General features: G+C 39.6%; 1 protein-coding gene across 10 annotated transcripts in view; it reads right to left on the bottom strand.

Annotated features, from left to right (window-relative positions):
• LOC111642184 (homeobox protein prospero-like) overlaps positions 1-26,355 on the bottom strand; it is a 48,439-nt gene that overhangs the window by 4,845 nt on the left and 17,239 nt on the right. For 4 of the 10 annotated variants that reach the window (XM_023388478.1, XM_023388479.1, XM_023388480.1 and 1 more), the window contains 3 exons: positions 8,515-8,572; positions 1,186-3,350; positions 691-845 (listed from right to left, as the gene is read on the bottom strand). In XM_023388478.1, coding sequence (XP_023244246.1) covers positions 691-845; positions 1,186-3,246 — 2,216 coding nt within the window. In that variant the 5' untranslated portion in view covers positions 3,247-3,350; positions 8,515-8,572. The other 6 variants (XM_023388481.1, XM_023388483.1, XM_023388485.1 and 3 more) reach the window with 6 other exon arrangements.

The raw sequence follows: 26,355 nt of genomic DNA, 5'->3' as shown, positions 1-26,355 counted from the left end.
CCCGACGCCTCCTTCCTTCATAATCAAGGAACTAATGAAAAGCACGCGATTAGAAAAGGCAAAAACTTCTTGAAACCATTTCCCGTCTCATTTGGCGCTCAATCAATATAGCAAACGCATCCCCGTATCTGTCGGTCTGCCAACAAGAGATAACTTTCGGATGGTATTTGTCCGGAAAAGGTGATGGGTGCTACAATACTTAACGGACTCGTAGCCACCGCCAACATCGATTTGCATTTCCAAGGTGTTTTCCCCGGTCTTCTCGGCCCCTGAGATGTCGACTTGTGTGTCGACCCGGTCGCATTGCGGGGCAGTGACCACTAGGAATCCCTTCTGTGTATATATTTGTTATCTGTAGCTCATTAGCGATCTCCCTTTGTCCTGTCCCTAATGAGATGTGTGGTGGTAGGCAACTCCCACCTAGTTGGCAAGTTAGGGAGCGTGCGCAATGCGTTTCTGGAGCAATGTAAGCAAGCTGGCAACCGTTGCTAGCAGAGCATGGCAGCGCAGAACATCCGACATCCTGACAGCTGCACTGTAATGGTCGCTGGGCTGAATGGGACAGCTTCCCGCGGACACGCCTCGCCGAATTGCTACAGAAAAGTCATCCGGCAGATATTGGGCGGAGGTGGACGCCCAGGGTATATCTATAGACCCGCTTCCGCCGCGGCCTCTCACGCACCTACTTACCGAAAATTCGAGAACCATTTGACCAACTGGGCCGTGTTGTTCTTGTTGAACTTGATGTCGGGAAAGTACATCTTCAGGACGGCCGAACTGGGATATCGGACGTAGAAGAACATCAGCTTCGCCTTCCTCAAGTGCATGGGCGTCAAGGTGCTGGTGTAAAAAACCCGTTAAGGACAATAACAATAATAAGTCATTGCAGAAAATTGCTCTTACCAAAAACATACTGAAATTTACTTTTTTCTATCGATTGCAAACGTTTCCAACTGTTCCGAGATCGGGCTTATTTTTGTGACAAGGGTGGGAATCGACGAGGCGGAAGACCGCAAAAAAATAATAAAAAAAACTATACGTTATTAGGTCTTCCCACGTCCGTCTTTTGTCAGGTTTCTGTTGGTAAGAGCAATCTTGTTAACTGCATAAACCGGGTTGTACATCACCCAATACCGCATTAAGATAAATCTAAAGCTATTAGATTGTGTATAGAGCAAAGGATATCATAGCCAGTCCCGATTCGTAGGCGGGACTATCCCCCGCCTCCGAACTGTCTCCGTTTTCTAGTTTCAGATGTCCGTAATGAAGCGAATCGGGGGAACCCCTTGCATGAGACATGATGGACGAGTGAAGAGCGTCTTCGTCGTGGTTGTCGGGTATAGAGTTATACTGTCCCAGTCGTTGATGATCGTAGTGAAAAGTGGTGAACACGTCCGATTGATGCAAACTCGGGTTAGGAATCGCTACCGAAGTGGGCAGAGAAACTGGCACCAAAGGCGGAGGTGGCGGATGATGGGTGTAGGTGGGTGCGGGGCCGGGATCCGACGGACATCCAGCTGCCAACATGGTGTACTTGTTGCATAGAGGATCGACGTCTTGCCCTAAAACGCGACTTACTGTCCTGGGGGTGATGCGAGTGTCCGTCACTTTGTGGCGTTTCTTCTTTGGCGTCACCACCAGAGCCATAGCTTCTGTCTGTTCGGGAACTTCCACGGGTATCCCACTAGTATTCAATCCCGGAGGTGGAAAGGGTAAACTTACAGAAGGTAACTGTTGAGCGGCGTTACAGAAGAAGGTGGACATAGGAGGCTTGAGACCGGGTGGATAGAAGAACGTCGGTTTCGGTAACGAGTCGGGAAAAGGGCTCGATCTCTGACTGTGCCCGTTCACCCTACAACCCCGGTCGATAACTTTGGACCGAGGCGATTTTCTGTCCAGCATTTGAGACAAGAGATTGCTGTCTTTGGGCTGATCACTGTCCGAATTAGTTCCCGTGCTCGATGTGGCCGGTCGAACCACGGGACGACGTTGAACGTATCGTGATATGACGGCATCAATTACTTGAGACAGAGACGACGTGATTTCTGACTTAAGAGACTCACTTAACCAGTCGACGTCCGACTGACCTGGGCTAAGGCGGGTGGGAGGCTGAACGATGCAGGATTGACGACAGTTGACAGATTCTTCGTGTTTGTCTTCGGACATTTCGGCTTTGACGTCGGTGGCATTCATCGGAATGCCGTCTTCGCTTCGAGGCGACGGGTTATCCCTCATTGGACTCACCGATGTTTCGAATTCGAATAGTTCTAAGTAACGTTGTTGCATGGCTGCCAATTGTTCTTGCATTTGGCGTAATTGCAGCTTGAGCGTTTCACGTTCGAGACGACGTTGTTTGGGTGGCGAAAGTTCTTCCTCGTCGTCCTCCTCGTCGTCATCGTCCTGCAATCCATTTGTTATCCTACTGGCTTCGTGTTGTTGAGGCTGATAGAGTTTCCTCTTCTTACACCCGTTGACTGGAGTCGGTGGTTCGGGCCCGCTCTGCCCCTGTCCCGGAGAGCGGATGGTTGCCGGAGGACCCTGAAGCATGTTGGACACGATGGTTTCGACCCTGGCACGTTTCTCTTCCAAGGTGTTACTGTTACTTAAGGGACGGAGCGGGTTGGGACTCTGACACGGACTCGGACTGGATACGGGGGTTGTCTCCTGTTCCTGGTCGGACATCCTGCTAACTTTGACGTTGTCGTCCTCTTCGCCGACTCGCCTCGGTCTCGGAGTCACGTGACTTCCGGTAGTGTCGACCCCCGACGTCTCCGGAGCATGACTAACGGAAGTTGGCTGGTTCCCTTGCAGAAGCATGACACAAGGACCCTGTTCGTCGGACACTTTCCGGCCCTGCAGTATGTCACGCAACAAATGACTGTTTTCGGGCAGGGGAGAACCGGGAGGCTGCTGGTGAGGAGAATTAGCTGTCATCTCCTGATCCACCGTCCCATTGAGAAACGAAGAATCCGCCATATCCATCGACGCCATCAGCGAACCGTTAATCCTTAGATCGTCTAGCATCATGTCTCCTTTCTGATGTCTGCTTATAAGATCACCGAGAATTTTTCCCCCTGCCAGCATACTAAAGCCATTATGATAGGGGACTGTGGCCATGGGTCGCGAACTGAAATTCGGTATGCTGGCGTAACTATTGCGAGGTTCTCCGGCGTCAACTCTCTGACGCACTCGCTTCGTCTTGTTTTTTAGGGCTTCCATTTCCGAATCCTCTTCCGATGACATCATAAGAAGTTCGCTGATTGGACGGCTGAGGAAATGGGGGCTACGTTGTCCACTAACTTTCTCTTTTTCACCTACTCCTCAGCTCTTCACTCATCTCGTTCTCTTACCTGAAACAAACACCAAACAATAAAAAAAATAATACGAAACAGTTAACAATAACGTCTTGGAAAAAGAATTGTTCGAAATAAAATCGCACAGATAAGATAAGCAAACAAAAAACAGCAACGAACAAGTCTATCTTTTATAATTGTATAGCAAACTTCTATCTATTATCAGCGATAATTGCCGATAATCAAAACGTTTATCCAATATATATAAGCCGCAAGTAAAAATGCAGCCCCGGATAAGAATATTTAAGGCCTCGACGTTTCTCCTAAGGGCTGCAAATATATATTGAGTTAAGGAAACTAAGTAACAATTTAATTCAACAATATCGAAAATTCTCCCAACTTAAATTCGACAAAATAATTATGTCAAAACTTTCGCTCAAATTTAACTAAAATTCCGGCATCGTTCTTTAATCTCATTGCCAAAATCGATTAGATTAACCATTAACTAATTTATTAAAACTGCGCCAATATCGGAAGGCCTTTAAAGTGTTTAAATAAAAAAAGGAATCAAATTCCTCTGCAAGATCCGATTTGATTGGCCTATTTATTTGCCTTTGTAATTGATAGTTTTGCCTTTCATTTTATACAGAAGACACAGCTTTATTCTAACTGTAATTTAAAATAAAACTTGTATACTTATAAACGTGCTTAAGCTAACGTTCCGTCGCTATTTAAACAAAACAGTTTACGGAAACGATTAGTGTGTAAAAATCTACAAAAGTATTGCAAACGGTTGAGCAAAGCTTATTTCTATTTTAGTTTCTACTCCGAAGGAATTACAACAATTATACTAAGAATTTCTTATATAACAATGACGGACGTATTCATTTAACATTTTAGTAGAGGACTCGTATTAAGTAAAGAAGGAGAATGGAAAGAAAAGACTGGCGAAAGGAGAATTTAGGGAAACGAGTGTTTGTTTCGCACGCACTTAAGACCGTGGCTGCCCTTTTCCCAGGGATGGAAGCAATGCAAGCAGAACAGATTACTATAGGGTTGTTCCGACAGGAAACTTATCCCTTGCTAGAGACACCCGGCTGGGTATGGACCGAGGGTCTTGTGTGGGTGACACGGACGATGGAGGTGAAGCGGACGTTCGGTATTATAGTTTACTACTGAAATGTGTTTCCCGTTTCATTCACACCAGCGAGATGTCTTCCTGACCGGTGACGCAGCCGGGGCGTACTAAACATGGATAGAGCGAAAAATTTAGCTGTCTTACCTCGTCTAGCCGATAGATATAATAAGTGTATCCGTTTGTCTTGGAAGATCGAGTCGGACTAAGCTAAGTTGGACGAGCCACCGAGGCGAATGAAAAGACAGGAAGCTCGATCTGTCCTGAGGCGAAGGAGACCAGCTGCTCTAGGAGAGTTTCCTGTTTAATTCAACCGATTCTCAAGACGTTATTGTGGAGGGCTAGGCCAACGTAATTCAACTTAATCGCATACTCACCTGAGTTATTTGCGTCCGGTTTCGATCATAAGCGTGTTCTTTTGTATGACGCACTCCTCCGCTAACAAATATGTCAACTGTTTTATCTGTTGGCTGCGATTGCGTTCGTCTCGATAGCGAGAGTCCGACGAAAGGAACTGAGTCACCGACAACTTCGAAACGATAAGTGTGTGTTCCGTGTTTGCAAACAATCACTCGCCTGATAGCTGACGTCATCGGTATACCTGGTGTTACTTTTTCTGTCTTCCGGACACGCGTCCGAAATGCATATTTAATTAGTAGAAGCGTCCGAAGATAATGGATGAGGTCTTGAGACACGCCATCCGTCTGGCTCGGGGGCCTTGTACCCGCAGGGCCAGGTGGTCGCCGGGGAGGTGGTAGGCCACGAGCCACTGACTCCCTTAATGACTTGAGACAGCAGGCACGTGCCGGCCGACAACAATGGGGCCTATAACGGTTCCTTTCCTCGCTGCCAGTTGCCGACGTCTTAACGGGTCACTATGGTCTCGCCCCCTGCACGGCAGGCCGATTACGGTTGGCGTGTTTATGTATCCAATGGGGAAAAAACTTTTCGGGATAGAATGCAATTAAGTGCGCAATCAACATATGGCCGAAAGAGACAGATAGAGGGGGTGTTCTCGACACGTGTTGCCACTCCGACCATCTGCTTGCAGTGTGATTCTAACGGCTTTTGGGTGACTGGCTGGGTACTCCGTTTTTATTCCTCCTTACGTCACGCCACGTCTCTTTCTCTGTTTCTCGGGAAACAATAGTTGATTTCTGGAAGAAGATTCTGTGGTAACAGCGGAAATACCACTGCCTTTCCTTCCCGTTTGTGGCTTTATCCGGATTATCCGATTCCGTTTAACCTTTACAAGACAATCTCTTCTAAAATTATACCTTTCCCAATGGGCAAATGTCTACGCCCATTTTGTTACCTAATTAAATATTTAAATTTTCGGAAAAATAAGTTTCGAATGCGAACCCAAAGGAAGGCATGAAAATGGCGTCGCCTCACTGTAGCAGTAACGGGAACGGATGATAAATAGGACTAAAGGAGGTCGCATATGTTGTCGAATTATAACAAATCAAACGCAAAAGCGACACGGAAAGAAGGGGGAAAAAGCATTCTACAAGTGGCACTTGCACGCGAGACAAAAGCTGATCATTTTAAATGAATCGAAATGACATCCGCATGGTTTGAAAATTCGTTAATCCGCCCAAAAGAAACCGATGTCGTGCCAAAGGATGAAAAAGGAATTTTTATGCGTCGACCGTAAATGTCAGGTGCAGTTGATTGGCTGGCTCTCCTTACCTTGACGGACAGGTAAACTATTGGAGGAGAAACCTATAATCATCCTTAATGAAAAGATGATACCATAAGGCGATTATGCGGCCAGCCGCAGTTCGTGGTCTTGCGTTAATGTGAAGCGAAAAACGAAAGACATTAGAATCGACAGACAAAAGGGGATTAGACTGCAAAGCTAAAGAATATTAAGATCAATGACAACGATATTAAGTATTCAGAAACTAATTAGCGTGCGGATAGGATGATGTAGACTGCGGATGTCTTCGAGATCCTTCGATTCTCTACGTTTGTTTGCTCTTCAATCGAACGGGGGATACAGCAGGCGGGAGGAAAACAAAAAAAAAGGGATGAAGGTGCGTCACATCCCATTCAGGAAGCCTCGGTAATTGTCACTCAAGATCTAAAAAAGGTCAGAAAGGTCACTGTTATTTGTCTGCTCGTTTCAGCTGCGTCCGACTTCCCTTTTCTCAGCCATCTTCCTTTCATCATATCCTGATTGGGTCAGGAAGACACTTGTTCAATCTTGATCTAGTCGGGATAGCTACCGGTCGTTGGGCTAATGGCATTCTCTCTCTCTCTTTCTCCCCTCGGCAAAATTCGAAAAAACTTCCAGCCCGACCGCTTAAAAATTAATCCAAAAAATCATAATAAGCACATTATCCGATCATTATCTTTCTACTATTTTTATTACTCTGCCACATGACTCCAGTTACTTATCAAATATATTTAAAAAAAGAAAATACTTCGATTCGACTTAAAATACACACAAAACCCCCCCTACCTGTCCGGAAATGACGTCACGGCGTATAAAAGGGCGCTTATGGCATGGCCAAGTCCGTGTGTGCGTATATTCCACAAACGAAACATCGACTGATGTTTTGTTTTACACAGATAGTACATATCAGCTTTGAAATTCTAGATTCTTATCGTCATGTTTCATGCTTATAGGTTGAATCTTATCTTATAAGCGAAGGAAATACATTTTTTACTTTTTTATTTTGTTTGATAGATAAGAAGATAACTCCGTTTTACACCGATATATATTAAAATAAAATCTGGCCTTAGGTTTTTTACTAAATTAATAAAAGTTCGGTTCGGATATGACGTTTTTAAAGCAAATATTTGTATAATAGTGTAGTGGTTTATAGGTTTTAAAAAACCGCTTTGATTATCCTTGCAAAGTGGATATTAACGTCTGTATCTTGACAGTTCATCTGGGTTAGATAATTTGTTTCCTTTGGCCATAGGAAACGAGTCTATATCACACCTGCCTTGGCTCCGTTAGCCGTTTAATATCCATAATTTTCTAACTGTTGAGCACATGAAAGTAAATCGTCTCTAAAAATGTGGCGATTTTGGCAGTAAAGAATTAAGGGAATAAGGGTGGCTGTGCGGTTTTTTGGTAATTAAAAAAAAAATAGAAAGAGCCGTGTAAGTAATCGATAACAAAACCGAATGCAGTGGAAGCAGATGGTTGCGGAGGTTGACCTCTTAAAGAAACGTTAGTCGAATCGAAGGGGGCAGGTGTCAGCATCCACCTGGGTTCGTCTTAAGGCCGGCGGAACCGTTAGGTGACATTGGCCTTTTTCTTGTATTAAAATCCGTGATTGGTGTTTCCTCACGAACATCCTCGCGGCGTAACTAATCAAACAAGAGAGAGACACGCGATCGGATCTCGAACCCTTCTCCTAGCCGTCCGACACAACCAGATATATCAGGAGCGCCACCTAAACCCGTTTAAATAATTGATCGACACATGAGTCGCAATTTATCAGAGATGGCGGCAAAAAGTCGGCAAATTACAACGCTACCAAGGCGATCTTCTGGCCCGATGTAATTTAACTAAGTGCCTTTTTGTTAATCAACTGGACTTCTAGGTAGGGGTAGTCAGTCGTAGCCGGCACAGTCTTCAACTTGTCATTAGTCGCTGTGCTACCACACCTCCTTCTCCTGGCAAATTGGGCGACTGGTAATTGTTCTTCGGACTTTACCTACAGATATTTCATCTTCGCTCGAACCCATTACCGGACGCTTAACCGAGACTCGTTCTAATTGGGGTAGCGAGTAGGTGCTAAAGCCCATTCGGGGTTACGTTTATTGCCCTTTGGTCCGAAACCAGACGAAACAAACTTCGTTCACTTACTTAACATTTCCATTACCACAGCCCTGTGTACATATTTACAGGTAATGTGTACCAAGCGGAGCGGTACAGTAATGGATACCGGCCCGTGTTTAACTAGAATAATACGGCCGCTCCTCTTTACACAATCGATATAAAAGAGTGGAAATCTTATGATCGACGTGTAAATCCCTTCGATACGGAAAGAAACCGCCCACTGACCTGACCCTCTAACAGCCGAGAGAGAGATAATTGCTTGACAAATTGGCGACTGTACTCACCCGGAGTTCAAGCGGATTGAATGCGATGTGTAGTCGATCACTGGAGAAGTTCCGATGCCTGAAACAAGAAACACACGTTAATACCTTCCATACACACTTATAAACTCTTTTAAAAACTTCCGAATTTTAATAAATAAACTCGGTTTCGTTCGACGTGTGCGGTTTCTCTCTTCCCCTCGATAGACGGCACCGATCAGACCATTAAACGCCATGTTAACAAGCTAACATCTTTTTTCCCCCCTCCATTCAATGGCTGTTTAATCTGGCAACAAAGGAATAATCGTCATATTTATGGCAGACGTCCGTTTATGAAACTAATTCCATTTTTAAAATAGCGCATTTATATTAAAATTTATGTAGAAGGTGGCAAGATCAATTGGACGCCAAGGTTAGTCTAATTAAAGTCTAATCGATGAGTTCAAAGTTTATCCACTTGTAAAGTCTCCTCCACCATAATTTGAAACTAAGTAATTCTTCTCCACTTCTAAATTTAAATTATAACTTAGTATCGGTTTATTTATATACCTTAATAGGCTATTTTATACTACCCTTACTAACTCTCTCTCTCTATATATATATATATACACATGTATAGCCTAACTTATAAAATTAGGTGTAGTTCATAATTACGGTAATGCGTTTTTGTTATTAGCCTTAGGAACTTTATTTTTTTTTTTATTATTTTCGTTTCGTTGGTGAATATGTTAGATAGGTAAAAGCAGGCCTGAAGAACCCCAATGAATTTTTAAATGCGTTAGACTTTAGCCCTCGGGATATATTTAAAAAAAAACCTATTTAAAACGAATCTTTTAAAATCGGAGATTATTTTTTAAAGTAAATTTTTTCGGGTGAAATTTTAAAATCTTTTATGAGGAACAAGGGAAAAAAGATACGTCTTTAACACGTAATTGTGACCTTTACACACACACCCCCTGATATAGCTGATTTAGTAAAGAATACAAGTCGACCCCCCTATAATACTGTTGATTATTCCGTTTTATATGAATTCCATGTTGTACGAGTCACTTAGAATTTACAAATACGTGAGTCGTTCACAGCCCGGTACACGTATTTGTAAAATGTAAGTGACTCGTACAACATGGAATTCATATAAAACGGAATAATCAACAGTATTATAGGGGAGGTCGACTTGTAATGGTTTTAACTGTTATAATTTTATGCAAGAAAGTTCGTTATGGACGTATCTTTTTTTTTTTTTTTTTTTTAGCCTTTATATATTAACTGAATTATATTTGATAGAACTTATCATAGTTAATGAAGCCTGCCATTGGAAAATACTTTAATACACTAGCATTAGCCTAGATCCTATAGACAATTTTTGACACGTAAAATTTCTATTTTGCCATAATCTGAAATAATTTCCGATGTATTATGAAGGAAAAAGAATGTTTAAATTCCGTTAATTTTACTTATAAACGGACGTAAGAATTTATTAACTCAATTATAGACATTTTCGTATAGTAAAAGCGAATAGTTTTTTAAAATTTTGATAGAGAAAAAAGAAAAAACTTTTACGGAGACGACATTTAAAATTTTAGAACAAAACTAAGGATAGGGAATCATAAAGCAAATTATTAACATGGCGGAGTTATTAAGCAAGTTAGTCTATCATCTCATTGGGCAGCCTTACGTGCGGACATTAAAGTTCCATAAGATCCACCATTAGAAACACTATCCTCTAAACAAGTGTTGGCATATTAATCCCAAATTGCCTATTGATTGGTGTTAGCAACGAAGCCCGTACGCTCGTCTAATCGACCAAGTTGGAAAATTCTAAATATTAGCATCGGAAGAGACTTTCGATGAGATAAACAAGTAGTTTATGCTAAAAGAATATCCTGTTTCTAAATTACGTTTGTACAAATTCGACTGAAAGACGAAAAAAACTCTTGTATAAACGTGGAAAAAAATGCATAATGTTTTATGCTAAAACGGTTATTTCAGTTTATTTCGAAAGCGTCAACTCGATTCCGAAAAATCCTTAAAGTTCTGCAACAACAAACAAGGCATTTATTCGTCTTGTCTACAGAGTGTATCGAGTTTCGCAGTAATATGAATGCTGACGACTTTTTCTCCCATTTTTTTTATATATATATATATTTTTATAAAGTCTGGAAAGGGAACTTCTTCTTCGATTGGAAAATCTTTGACTTTTATTGAGTTTCAGATTTCTTACGAATCTCTTCCAAATATAACTCTCTCCATCTTTTTACATTACAGATTTTATATATATATTAAGCTCATTTTGCTTCTTCAATGTCGAAATCGTCGAATTTAAACATTAAAATTCCACCGCTTATTCCTTACAATAGACGGACTAGAGAAGATCTTAACGTTTTCTAGCGCTACGAGGAGAATATTTTAACATTTTGTTCGAATTTTCTCGGAAGTTTACTGTCTTATTTTGATTTATAAGAATAGATAACTTATCTCTGAATTTATTTTCTTAACAGAAATTGCGATAATTATAAAATCAAAGCTAATACCCCCAAAGCCTTCTTCGTTTACTGTATAACTCTTAGAGTTGTAGAAAGAGAGAAAAAAGTAAGGATGATTCGTACTGTGGTTTATTTACGTTTAATATTTAATATTAGGCATTTAAATATAAAATTTTACGTTAAAATCTTGATTTTTTAATAGAATAAAACGATAAAAAGGCTAGTAGTTTGGCGACGGAGCAAAAAGCCAAGCGTGTGAATTTGGTTTTAAAAGAGCATTTAGCGTACACTTTGGCTATTAGTTGCAATAACTCTACGTCAGTCGAAAGCCGTTTTCCCAATAGAAACGTGAATTTTAGTAATGAAGATGACAAATGAAGGAATAAAGATTGTAAGGGTGCAATGAGAAAGAGAAATGACATCGCGTTTAGTCGGGTCGTGTCAGAGCCTCTAAGTAATGATTAGTGGCTATTTACTTGGACGTGTAGTCGCGTCGTGTCGTACAACAGGTCCAGGCACAGGTGGGAAGAAGAAAAATAAACAATCTCTTAAATTTATACCGATAGAGAGAATGTAATTACGTCTAAACCTTATAATAACTTACATTAAAAGCGGCCTATAATAACCGATATTAAAAGTGCTTTATGAGCTGTGTTTTATGCGAGTAAGGGGGGTGATATACCTTTACCGAATTGGTAGATCAAATCTGTTCCACTCCCGTTAGTTCGGATTTAACCAAAATTAATCAAAGCTAACTACTATAATCGATAGCTTATAGGTATAGAATTAGATAAGCTCTGACGGAGTGTTTAGGGCCTATGATCAATCACAAAGCGACTCGGGCCCGCTGATTACAACCGGGTCTGGCGCAATTAACGATGATCTATCTACGTTAACGAACGAGAGATTCTTTAACTATTGATACAAAATCCATTTCGGGGAGAGAGAGAGAGAGAGAGGCAGCCCGATCTTTCGGGCCTTAACTACACGAAAATACTATTTCTAACGATCGGAGGGGGGACCAAATATTGTTTTGGTCTCCGATGAAAGTTAAGTGTGGATGAATGTTGCTTTCCGGTTGGTCAACTTCGCAATGGAACTCGGAAAAGGGATTCGCTCAGCTGCTAATTCGGCATGCGAATCGATTGGCGTCCGATATTTAGTTCCACTTTTCTGCATATAAAATAGAATTAAAACAGGCAGAACAAGATAGACAAACAGGAAATCAAAGGGGCGAAAACAAATAAGTTAACAGAAAATCTTAAGAAGGGAGAAGTTTATTTACGGAAGCGAAACTAACACCGACATACCGCGATTTTTATCTTAAAAGATATTTACGCAATCGATAATGCGCCCGAGTATACTAACCTGAGTCCATTCATTTTGCGACTATTAAGAATCGCGCCAAAGTAAGAATGTTTAAAGAAGGCGGGTACGTCGCTGACAATCGAGATGAGTGTGCCCGACAGACTCCACACGCAAGCGTCACGTGGTAAAAACACGTGATCGGAAAAAGCCGAGCGGTCTCCCGCCGTCTTACCTGACAAGTCAAGAGATGATGAAACTTGTGCTTGCAGAAACGCTTGTTTACAACGTACGACTGATCCAAACAGGAGACGCATTCGTACCGACGTTCTCCACTGCACATGCTCTAACATCTGACCGCTTCTCCGACTGGTCGCAGCGCTTAGCTATAGTACATCCCACCCCTCGTCTTCCCCTCATACACAACCAGTTCTGACCTAGATCGGGGTTGGCAGCTGTCTCGAGACTTAGTTCTATTATGTAGGAGTTAGAGGGAGGAATAGATTGGGGGGAACCCGGCATTTTACGGCAGGGGGTGGCGATCGGAGTGACCTCATCCCTAACTGATCAATACCTGACTAACAGAGTTTAGTACAATGTTGGAATTGCACCGAAAACCATGAGGTGATGACCGCGCGTTAACGCGCGTAGCGCGGTGCTACGACTCCTGCCAGACGCGGAGGAGAAAGTAACAGATGCTCACAAGAGGAGAGAGGACAATAGAAGGTAACGGGACAGGGGTCGACGGGATAAGGGAGGCACGCGCCACTTTCTTCCGACCCTGACCACAGCGGGACCAGCTGGATTCATTCCCCCGATTGTGAAAACAACTTTTTGTTGAGTGTCTCGTGCAGGTGGGACTGACTTAAAATAGACCAACCAACGGAAAAAGTGCCCCTTGTTGACCATTCACTTTCTTAACACAGGTGGAGGCGGGCGTAAACAAACTTTCTCCACGCGTCTGGCCAGACGTGTTTGTTGTTAACTCCTTCCTAAAAGTCTAGTCTGGCCCTAAGACCCCAACAAATTCTTGTTACGGTGGCGGCGAGAAAGGAAATCATTTGTTTTCACTGTCCTTAGCTGCCATAGCAACAATGGTGAATGACGTCACCAGTCCTGGTTGTTACTTTTCCACTTTTAGGACTACTGGGTTGAGTATGCGGTGCCACGCTCGGCCTGACGCAAGAAAAACAAAAGTCTAGTCCAATAAGGAATGCGCTTTTATTAAGATAAAAATAAGTTTTATACGCCTCATTTACATGCTTTTCCCATTAAAATCGATCAGAATAAACTGAGATAAGATCCGAATAATTGAGCCTGAAAAAAAGCACCAACACCTACACTGCATCGAAATCCGAAGCCTTGTATCCCTATCTTAAGCCCAATAAAGTGTTGTCCACTCATTCGTGATTACCTTTAGGGTTTCTGTTAAGTCCGCTCCGTTAAATAAACTTAAGCCCTAATTTTTTCCACCGGGTTAAGTAACCATATATTCGATAATTAGTTTGAATTGTGCGACGACAGGGAGGGGGAGACAGAGGAAAAAAAAACACACACACAACCAGTCAGATCTTTGCATTAATTAAGTAAATTTATTATTAACGAGTTAATAAAAAAAAACAGTTTGGAGAAGAGCTGCAGGAAAACAGTTCTGTATCTGCCAGTTGCGATCCCCGGAGAGAAGACAGGTGAGAGCCAGTCGTGCCTGGCACCTGGCTAGGGTGGCAGACGTACGAGCAGAACTTTGCAAAAAGCCTCATTAATCCGACCAGTGGTGATAAGGGGGAGTGAAGCATGGTTAACCATCCTAATATAAGGCTGACGGCCGGGCAAAACACAAAAATTTCGGCTACCTCGTACTTCTTCCAGTTTTATTCGTGACAATTGGGGATAAACAAATCGATGGCGTACAATAACAACAAACGTCGTGGTCGATCGTACACAGGTACCGTTATCTTAGCATAATAACTGCTCACCCCTTTCCGATAATGACATGGATCCGTCCGGCCACTTTTCAATAACTGGCGATTTCATTATCGTAAGAGCTATTGACCCAATCTGACCGCAACACTCCCATACTGCCGAATGCCTTACGGCCGGAGCTCAAGCAAAGAAACCATCTTACAATTCATTCTCCTCAACTGACCACATCCTTCTATTGGACCGTGCACCCAATCACAATAGTCACTATGGCTTTAGTAATCTACGAATAAGTAATCACGTTACCACAACTTCCATTGTCGCTATGGCAACGGCAGGAGTGACGAGGTGCAACTAATGACGTCAGCATAATTTGCAGAGCGACCTCAGTTACTATGACAACGCTGGACAATGACGGTTTGCGAGATTCGGGGGGACTTCACCTTCGGTCGTAGCTGTACATACGACAAGGCCTACGCCAAACACGCCAAAGAAACTCTCAAACACACTAAAACTACTCCGCGCCCGGTACAACTTTCAAAAAGACCTCATCCGACGGGGACTATCCGTTGCCATGACTACGGGAAGAATCTAAACTTCCGTGACGTCACCACAACCAGTAGCTATTATTACTATTATTATTATTATTATTATTATTATTATTGCATTGAAGTAGCGAGAAGCCAGTTCGGTCCCGGACGTGAATAAGGTATTCAAATTGAGCTACGTTTATTGCCGAGCGGTTCATACATATCGAAGGTTCTGTTAGACGAAGAGAGTTTGGCACGCGACCCCTCAGTATTCTCGTGATCCAAGAATAAATATGCTCTTGTCTCACGCACGGATATTAAACTTCGCATCGCAACCCTGACTAAAGTCATCGCCGGCAACTACAGTGATGTTGTTCAATTATGCTAACAGATATTCAACAGGTACATTGTTGTAAAAGAAACACCGTCGAATCTAACGGATAAACAAAAATAAACACGTATTATTGGCTATTGCAAATTTAAATAACGACCGTCCAACCAATAGGGATCAATTTCTCTAGCGCTAAATAGACACGATGACCTAAAAAAGTTCGGCGATTGATTCGATTGTCTGCCGAATGCGTCGCTTTCTCTCCCCTTTTTATATATATATATTTTTTATATAGAAGGCGCGGTGTAAGGAAGTAGTATAGGAATTCTCGGAAAAGCCGACAATTTTACGACGTCATGGAAATGGTAGAGATAGATTTGAGTGCAGAAAGTCGACTTGAAACTAACGGAATCCGTCACTCCACCCATCCAGTCACGTAATCAATACGCAGTAAAGGTTGGGCCTGTGACAATACCGTTCCTTACGTCGCCGAATGATAGTCGATCCCCTAATGAACCCTAAACGGCCATATTAACGTAATCCGTTATTAACGTTTAGCTGAAAGAATCGCATCTATTCACGCTCCTCTTCCGTCCTTCCTCGGCGACTGCGGTGGAAAATTAATTGACGAACACACGTATACCAACTCAAACTAGTAAAATAGAGAAATAAAAGGGAGAGAGAGAGAGAGAGAGAGAAAAAAAGGAAGACGGACGAGGGGGGAGAAGCATTGATAATTGCCATTAGTCGTTAACATTCTATCCATCGGCGGTTTTTATGTCCGTTTTTGGAAAATGTAATCTTCATTCCCAGAGGATCGACAGCGAACAGTGGCACAATTATTTAATACACCGCTAATTCTATTACAGTGTCTGATATAAGAAGAGAACCGCCCTGTAACACGCTTATATATGGGTTAATCGTGCATTCCGTAAAGGACAAAGGCAGCGTATAGAAAAAGCGCAATGCGCGTAGGTTAGCGCATATAATTGCGATTAAGATTAAGTTTCTTTATCGCGAGAGGAGGAACTGGATCGACGAATATCAGGAAGTGGAGCAAATCTCGCCCGGATTTAGGTTGCGTCCATCAGATGTTTAATGTCACGTCATTTAAGTCGCTAGTATTAACGTGTAGACGCAATCTCCGCCGTGGAGATAGGAACAAAGTTGTTCTCCTTAGTTAGACCGAACTTCAATCATTACATCATTTCCCTTCCACAAACTTCCGTTCTGTAACGATCGTTCGGAGCTAACCCTTTAAAGCCTTGGTAAACGTTCTGTGGCGCGTCGACAAATCGACAATGTTAGGGAAGGTGCAATCAATAGAGGAAGTGAAAATCCCGCTGGGTGTACAGTATTGTCACTCAAGCAAATTACCTACTCACGGTGTGAATGAAAACTTGAACCTTCCATTATGTTGGTAAATAACAGAGGACGGAAAGACAACGGTATGTGTTAGGTGGAAGTTTTCCAGCTGTCTCGGCAATGTTCGCCTAATCTCTTTTCATCAAGTATTAACATCAGACAATAGAAGTTGCCCACTAATCAGGTAGAGAGAAGTGAAACAGCCTCCTACTTCTTTTCATACATTGTGACAAGTCAACTGTTTGGGATGGGTTTACGCCATTAATTAGAAAGTTGAAACTTGAGATTTGATGCAGAACGAGTCGAAACGAAAAGAACTACCAACCGTTTCTATACAAGTAACCGATACATTATCTCCTTCTGGGTTATATCCTCGGGTTAATATGTCGAATTCTTCGCTTGTAAGATATCTTTTCTTAGCTAATTAACACACGGTCCCGTGTCAACTCGATAGCGTTTGTGTCAACATTTACCCACTGTGAACGTCTCTTGACAAGCTGCACGGTAGGCAACGAAACAACGCCGATTAGTCAGATGTTGTTTCCGTTAGATTGCCGACTTTTGTCTTAGTAAATGCTTCTTTCTGCTTGGTTAGTCGTCGCTCCGTTTTCAATTGACTATAATGAATCTCGCCAATTCAATTCTTGCATTTTCTCATATCGCTTCTCTCTTTTTTCCGCATCCATTGACCATTGAAATCTTCTAAATTCGTTTCTCACTTTAAAACAAACGTGCACACTTAATGAAATTTTTTCTAAAATAATCATTTCTTTCTTTCTTCCATTCTAATTCAATAACATAAAACTTTTTAATCATTCCATTTTAATAATTACCACTTCCTTTATACGAATTTCCACATGTTTTTAATACGTAACGCATAGTTTAAAGTAACAAATACCCTTGTTTACCATCTCCAATTAATGATCGAAAACATAGAATAAAAATTCAATTCTTCTTATTCGCCGAGATCCTACCTTTTCAGAAATAACAGTTATTACTGCGTATTTGATACCAGTTTCTCTTTCGAAGCTAATGCCACTGTTTGCTTGTGTTGCACCCTTTTCAGGGATAGACTTTACGGGCGGGAACCACCACAGTATTTTTTCTAAGGGCGTCAAAGAAGATTCGTGCCAAATTTGGCGAAGATGAACGTAATACAACCGTTTTACCTGATATATTTTCACTTTTATAGGCTGTTTCTTTACCTACAGACATAAACTTAGTATAATAATAGTCTCGATAGTTTTTAGAATGTGGACGACCCTTAACTAAAGATCACATCTTTCAATATCAAATGCAATGCTTGGATTTAAACATTATTAGAGATACAGAAGCCATGCGCTTGGACGAACGACATTAAAATTTGCTTATTAACGACTTTGTCAATCCCCTTTATACGTGTTTAATTAATTAATTTAGTTATTATTATATATTTAAACTTCTTCCCTTTAAAATCTGTATTTATGTAGTTTTGTTTACCTTATAGTTTCGGTCAGTCGAACGAAATAATAATAATATAATGATTAAATCTACGAACGTCAAGGGGCTATTATTAATATGAACATTATCGAATTTTGAAAGGTTAAAACATTTAACAGGAGAATCTCTTTCGAAACAATTTTGTAGATTGACTTAATATTAATTATATACATTGTGTCTAAGTTAAATTTAGAATAAAATACTGATGTATTTCGTTTGTAAATTTCAAAATTCCATTTCATAATTTTTCTACGAAACATTGTTTATCGTGTTTAATCTTTAACATTGAGCATTTGTAAAATCAGTTTATAAACGGTGGCGATTTTAATGCAAAGAAAAAGGGAGGAAAAAAGGCATAAAAATGGCATAATTAAGTGTACTTGCAAGCGCAATCTATCAGACTAATTTATGCAAATATTGAAATGTTGCTTCATCCTATTAAAAATGAATAAGTAGAAGTGCAATTATTGTATATTTTATAAACTATTCGGCACGATCGAACGAGCCACATGACATAAGGACTGCTATTAAAAATTAAAACAAGAATGCTATAAAATGTATTGAAAAAAAAGGGGGACAATTAGAGAGAGAGAGAGAGAGGGGGGAGAGAAAAATAACTCATTTAATGGTGGAAAATTTGGAAAAAAATCAAGTTTGTTTATCATCCGAAATGAATTTTAAGGAGCCGAAAAAGTGTGCAACAGGATAGAGAGAGAGAGAAAAAAAGTATCTTTAATAAAAGCCCGAATATCGATTGGAAATAAAAGTCAAGAAATAAACCCAGTTATGTCGTGTATTCGCGTAATAATTACAAGCAAAACCTGTCGTTGTTTATGGCAGAATAATTCCGTATCATTCGGTACCTATCACCGCCACGGGACACAATCAAAGAAGTAAATAAACTCTCTTAACAGTGGAACCACGCAAAGATAGCCAACGATTGATCCATCGACTTTCTATTGAGCTTAATGAGGTTGGCTCACGATGTCCGAAATGAATAAATAATGACGGGAGAATCAGTTATAAGAATGTATATAGGCTAGGTTATTGAATTTGACTTGCATGTGGAGAGAGAATCGATTTGCCTCAGCTTCTTCGTCCTGCAGATACCAGTTGTATTGCCGCTCTAAGATTTATTGCAAGTAATTGCTGTAATGAATACTATTTACGATGCTCCACGTGTTTATTCGGAAGAAGAGTCACGCTATTCTACAAGCTCTTTACCTTTACCCGGCACAATAGGCTCGCAAGGGATGCGTGTCTGTGACTAAATTGTTAACTATTGATCCCCGAAATATTATCTTAGTCACCTTTTTTTTTTTTTTCTCTCCCCCTTCTGTCAACCGTTTCTTACTTTATATTACGTCGATATCTGTCTATTGTTAGTATTTGCCGCCATTAAAACAACGTTAAAGAGATTTGATTTGCCATTAACGTGTGTGTGCCATTCTGCGACTAAATAAATAAATACTTTAAAATAATAAATTATACCTTCTTCTCTTATTAATTTAAGATTATTAAAGTTGATTTAAGTCCAGAAATTCTTAATCTGAAGGGTAGAAAAGTGAATTTTGTACATTTCTTTACGGAAATGATGCCGTAATTTTTCGAGTTGGCTTAAAGAGTTATTCGCGCTGTTTAATGTTTATCTTAATTTTTCGAGTGGAAGAATTCTGCTGGATAATAGGAAGTTATTTCAAGAATTATCTAGGTAAAACAACAGTTCATTTTAATAATAAATAAGCTTGGTATTTATCAAAATTTTCCTCCACTTTGTAAATACTTCTAAGAAGGCGCTCTTATAAACATTTAAATATATTAAATTAGTTCAAAATTAGGCCGTGATTTAGTAAATAAAACGGCTCAATCTTCATTAAAAAAAATTCACTTAAAACATTAAGGATTTAATTAATTAATACAGATGTAAATTTATTTAAAAATAAAGAAGAAGAAGAAGAAAAAAAAAATTAAATTAAATAAAAAGAAACAAGTAAAATCTAATAACGTAATGAAAAATGAAATATAAATTTATAAAGCAGTTATCGTAAATTAATGGGAAAAATAGTAGTAAATCCCATAGGCTCCATTAAAGTATGCAATATCGCTGTTTCTCCTATAAGGTCGTGAGCTTGTATGGAACTAACGCTTAACTATCTTAATAACCTCGTCCAGCTATGCACTGTCGTTACAACACCGTCCAGGGTTTCAAATTACTAACATGATGGCTGACGTGTTCAATCAAGCAAACAACTCAAGTTCTCTATGTTTGGAAAGTCTGCCTAGCTGCATGTGATTTATCGCTGTTTGTGTCTCTCCTCTTTGAGTTAAGTAGGGTTTGGGTAACGTTAGTTATCCAACACAGTAGTAGCCATGTTTGAATTCGGATACTGCTGTAAAGGCTATCTCGGTAGACTTTAAAACTCTCTCTATAAAAGAGAGAAATGTATTAAAAGTATCAGCGTGATTTTTATTAAGTAAAATAATATTTTAACTTTATTCTCGTAATCAATGTAATATTCAGTAATATCGTATGGCGTGTTGTGAAGCGGCATCGAACTAGCAGCTACATCATGCGAATAACATGCAAATCTCTCATTAGCACAATTAGTAGAGATTTCTGTATTATCGTATAGACGGACGTCCAGCTTGCTCTCGTCTCTGATATCTCTTAGCAAATCCGACACTGCCGATGCGAATTTACCCAAACAAACAGTCGTATCGAATGACCTTTGAACCCGGGTCCAACTCCACCAACGGTAAGCAAACACACACACCCGAAAAGAAAAAGAAACACCGTCCAGTACGACTTGCACAAATAATAACTACAGGAAATTTGCAATTGCGCTAATTAAAACGTCTTAAAGTATTCAAAATACGTTCAAAAATCGTTGACGTAAGCAAGCAAACAAAAACAAAAAAAGAAACTTCTTAACCAAACGATTTCATTTACTCTTATTTAATTAAAATAGAAGCTTTAAAACTTTTAAAATTAAATACGTATGTAAATATTTGATTTTCTAGATTGTAAAAATAATATAAAATAAAATTATAGGAAGATAATGCAAAACTATTCGTTCGGCATCGTCCAAAAAGGCGAAGAGGAATCAATTTTCTACTCGAATTGTTCCATAATGACAAACTTTAATAAAGGAGTCGATACGTTAAGCATCGAGTATAGATTGTTGACACCGTGTCTTAAAAGGGACGTGTTAATCTCAGATTACTTAAACAAACACAAGCCGACGTTTTAAAGTTTTTACCACACCTTCAATCAATTCCGTTCGACTTCTTAAAACTAAAATCAACTTTCCTCTTTCTTAATATAATTAAATTATTAATAGTTTCATTCACTAGATGGCATTTCATTATCAGATAGTCTTAAATTCCACTTTTCTAACATTAAACATCATTATAAAGTTTCTACGTTGGGACCAAACAGTCGTTGAACCCTCTTAAAAGGGTCTCTCTCTCTCTCGGCGCTTTCTCTTGCTACTGTACGTTGTAAGAGGTCTCTCTCTCTCTCTTTCTCACTCCGTCTACTGCTAGCGACTTCAGCCTTTTACAATATCTTAATCGTCTTAGCCAAAATATCCCTTTAGGTACCCCCGGCATTTGGTTGAAGAGTCTCTTACTACCGAACGTCAACTTATGGCTCGAGGATCTTTATCGGGTTTAAATCGTAACTATCAGTTTTAAACGAGGATTTCCTTTCGGATTCACTTTTCTACTCTTTGAACAATTCATAGGATTGTTCGACCGGGTGCCGAGTTCAAATTTCGATAAAATAAAGTTGATTTTTCGACTCAAAATATTCCAATTTGATTCTAAATATTCTTGTCGACTTGACTAGAAAGGAAAACTTTATCTAATGAAAGCTAAATAAATTTTGTCATTAATTAAATTACAGTCTATCGACAATAATTTTAAGATTCATTAGAGAAGCTTAAAATTGTTTTCGTCAAGACTCGATTTTTATTATTTCTTTTTTTTTTAAAAATATAAATAAATTTCACTTATTCTTTATAATTTCTCTATAATTTAGAGCTACGAAATAACTGATTTAAAGAAATTTCTAACTTTTGTACGAGATCTAACGATAAATAATCTACTTTAAACTTATTAAAATTAACTTTTAAAGTAGAAATTAAGCACATAAATCAATTAATATAGAAAAAATCTAATTTAAGTTTAAATGATTTGATTAATATTAATTGATTCGAAGTTATACTTTTGTATAAACGTTGCGGTTTTATACAAGATTTTTCTAATTAATTTGATATAAAGTTTGAATGAATTTGCTGGTATAAAAGTTTTGAAAATGAAATGGTTTGGTTCGAGTTATTTGGTATTGATTGGGTTAGTTGTATGTATGGTACGATCTCTTAAAAGAGTGCCCTATCGGTTTATCTTAATTTATCCCTTACAGTTTAGCAGTAATTAACGGGATTTGGATTAAAAAAGAGAGTAGAAGTTGTGTAATTTTGCGGCTTGGTAACGGAAGTGGAACGAATTTAGCATTAAACGATCTCTTTGGATGAAATGCGCAAAATGTACAAGTTGTATAGAAACGACGATAAACGTCAGTCAAAACGAGTATTTCCATCAGCAAGAGTCATCTTAAGGAACGATTCTCTTTCAATTGAATCGTCCGATTGTCATTACTGCTTTGATGTGTTGCTCGATGACAAATGAAACAGTCCCGGGTCTAACCACCACTGTTATTATTCAGTCCATTTCCAATAATTACAATTTTCGTACGTCACACTAAATGAAAACACTAATAACAGTGAGACGACCATTTCAGCATTCGTTTATAATTAGGTACTAAAGTTTAGCAATCACGACTCGTTCTATAGTTGTTTGCCTCCCCTTTCTGACAGCGTATTAAGGATGGAGATGCATCTACAACCTATTAACGGGACGTACGCTAAATATGAACCGACAACAGGACTTAGTTTTGTTGCGCCAAATGACATTACCGATAGGGACACAATAGGGACCTGAAAACAAGCGGCGGAGATGGATTGTCAACGTTGCTTTGACTGTACGGCTCCGACCGCTAACTCAAAGAACCCAAAACAACCCCAGAAATCGCAACAATAGAACTCTTTCCTCCTTGTAAACACTTTCACCTGCTGCGACCGTTACAGACAGATGGAAAAATCTCTTATTTTCCTTCTTTTCTCGCTCTTTCAATGCTTTTTAATTAGTTAATTGTTTAGCGAGTGTTCTTGAGCTAATAATTGTTACTCGAGTAGCGAGATCTTGCCTTTATCTTCGGAGAACACGTCTGCCCATTGGACTCGGCAACCCTTATTGCTCAATAAGGGAAGGGAGTCGCGAATGCCTGTTAATTACAGTCGTTCATTATGAAATGAATGTGACGAAATAGATGCAGGACATCAGCCAAGGAATGTCCATACATCATTTCCCAAAAGACGTAACCCGACTCGGGCTGTTTTTACCACGATAATGGTTAATGATTATGCACGATGATTTATACATTATTAATTAAAAAATACTTAATTTTAATTAGAGACGGGGTAAGGAAAAATATTCGTTTTACACCGATAGGCCTTATTATATTTATTGGAGTGCAAAATCTCAATGGTTAAATTATTTAATCGCTAATAACTCATATAGATTAGTAATTAAAAGACGTTTGTTTACCAACAATCTGAAGGATTAAAGTTTAAAGTGCTGGTCTGAGACATTTCCTAGGAGCGAATTTAAGTGACGTAAGTTTCATTTTAGTTTATATTCATCAAGCGAAAGTTAAATCTTATTACATTGTGAAAAGAAGGAAATTTCGTACAGATCGGAAGAGTGAATATTTAAACCGGTTTCATTAATGATAATTAACCCATTCGCACGGCATGATGGAAGAGTCGAAAGGTTAAGGCGAGTAAATCAACAGGGAAAGTTCCCCCGAAGGGATTTTTGCCGTAGGAGAGAAAGAAAAGAGGTTAAAATAGGTGGAAAAAGGGCAAGCGGCGCTAAACGTCCGTCTTCATTGTGCGAAATTAGCAGAAGCAACCTGAGAGACGGGAGGTTTAAAAGTGAGTAAATCACCCACAATTTCCTGGTGGTTAAAAAATGACCCGGAGGGATGTTTGAATATTGTCGGCTGAGCGTGCAACGCCGGTAATAATGTCGTATCATTGTCCTAACAACACTCCCCTTGTCACAAGCGGTTCAGAGCGGAGCAATCAATAATGTACGGAGGACTACACCGAGTGAGAGAGAGAGAAAGAGGAAATTAATTCGCTTCCAACGCAGCCGCTTAATTGAGGCTGTGAATCAATCAGTTAAGATGAAAGAATTCAATTGTCGATGGGAGAAAAACGGCGCGAAAAAGTGTCATAAACCTGCCCCTAATCGCTAACAATATTTTCGTTTTCGACCCCTTCTTAACTAATTAATCGTCGGACGAAAATTGGATTTGTTGACTTGAGTCAATATTAGCAACCGGATCTCAGATTAAGTGGGATTCGAATCTTTCTCTTGCTAGTTTGCGTTCTAAATGGAATTTTCTACCAAAATGTTTGCTTCATCTTCGTCAGGTGTTTAACAGTTGGTCGGAATTACCAGATCAAGATTGCATCCGCGCCAATGGGCTTATGCAATAAATTACTTCTTGCTAAACCGGCGGAGAGTTGCATCTGTTACAAAATTTTCTCCTCCATTTTAATAACTTAACCCTTCTCTAAAATAATTATAAATTCCGTTTTACAGCTCGAGTCACGCTTAAAATCTCTCTAACTCACCTACCAACTGCATCCTTATCAGTTTTGGCAACCAAAGACATACATAAAAAGGCCAAGAAGCTCTGCGAAACTGGAAATTATCTATCATAAAATTAGCGCATCCGACAACATTATAAGCCCATTGTTATAAAACGACATGTAATGCTTTTCAATCCACCGGTTTACTTAAACCTCCCTACATCTATTAGTCTAACTATCATCGTATAATTATTTTGAATATAGACCCATGAGCCAATTGACAGGCAACATAATCGATATTTCTAACTGACCAAATATGTTAATTAACGTCAGCTTCATTAAATCGAAAACACAAATTTCTAACAGGCAAACCATTCGCAAAAATTGCCTTTAAACAATATTCAGACTAAGTAGCCGTTGAATTTACAGGAAAAGAATTCGATACGGCCATATATAACTTATATATATAGAATATACACGTATAGAATTTACAGAAGTAAAAAGAAAGAAAAAAAAAAACACATCTAATTGTGTAAACAGCACACGCAAGCGACTGCGACATAGATGAAGGACAATGCTAAGCCTTAGCAGTCCTTCGCATCGCACACGCAATAAAGCTAGAGAACAGTGAACTTTTTCTTTTCACGAAAAATACACCTCCCCCCTATTGGTACTCGCCACCATCCAGTTATAGAAAAAGCCCTGTTTTCTACGAACTTCCCAACCAGCTGTGTAACCGACTCACATCCTGTCCTAGTTGGTAAAGTTCAGGAAAATGCGCAGACCATTAAACGAGGTACAGAGTGCATTTCTACTCGTACCGCCCATAGGACCACCACCATTTTTACTAAAAGTTCCGCCTCATCTGATTCCAAAACCGGCTCCGGTTTTTACAAATATCTAATTCTTTTAGAAAAGGGGGATGTCATTTTATCAATTGCCAGAAAAGTATTTAAAAAAATAATAAATTTGTTTTTTTTTTTTTAAATTTATTTAAAAGGATAATTTATGCGCTTCGATCCAAAAGAGAGGAAGCCACTTAAGCGTTTATGGAAGAATTATAGTATTTTTCCCGCATACAGTTAGATGATAAAAAAAAAAAAAAGTCTCTACGCTTTCGTCTAACAATCCAGGTGGTGCGCATTATACGAGTTTCTACCTTTACTTTCCGTAGGAATTCTGAGAAAAACGCAAGTTCCTACCACTTTGCGTGTTCTTAGAATAACTGTTGATTCATAACAGATGGTTGCCTGCTGAATAAACTGACTTCCCCTCGTTTCACGGTAAATTGCTTAGAAAACGTGGCAGTATCGTGATATCTACCGATACTGGGATCTTGTACGGGATTAAATTGGATAATTGAGCAATTCTTAAAATATTAAAATGCAAAACGTTTATAGGTGACAGGTAACATCAACATTTACAGAGCAGTTCTTTTGTTTGATGTGGAGTTATTGACCCCGTGTACAAACAAGCGCCATTTGTATGAAGATGTACGGGCAGGTGGAGAACAGATAAACGTGTGCCACGGGTCTAACTTCGTCAACTGGTATTAAAACTTCGCCCAAATAAGTACTAGAAAACCATCTAAATTATCTAAAAAAGAAAAGAGAACAAACAACACTCTTCTATTCATACAATTTAAAAAAAAGAATTCGTATTAAACATCGTCCAGAGACGTGATAGAAACGTTATAAAAAAATAGCATTCGGTGACGAAACTTAACC

The sequence above is a fragment of the Centruroides sculpturatus genome, unplaced genomic scaffold (genome assembly GCF_000671375.1).
Source record: "Centruroides sculpturatus isolate CEXI.00-Female unplaced genomic scaffold, Cexi_2.0 scaffold1645, whole genome shotgun sequence".
Taxonomy (NCBI): Eukaryota; Metazoa; Arthropoda; class Arachnida; order Scorpiones; family Buthidae; genus Centruroides; species Centruroides sculpturatus.
The sequence above is the reverse complement of the archived record's forward strand: the minus strand, read 5'-3'. Positions and strand labels throughout refer to the sequence as shown.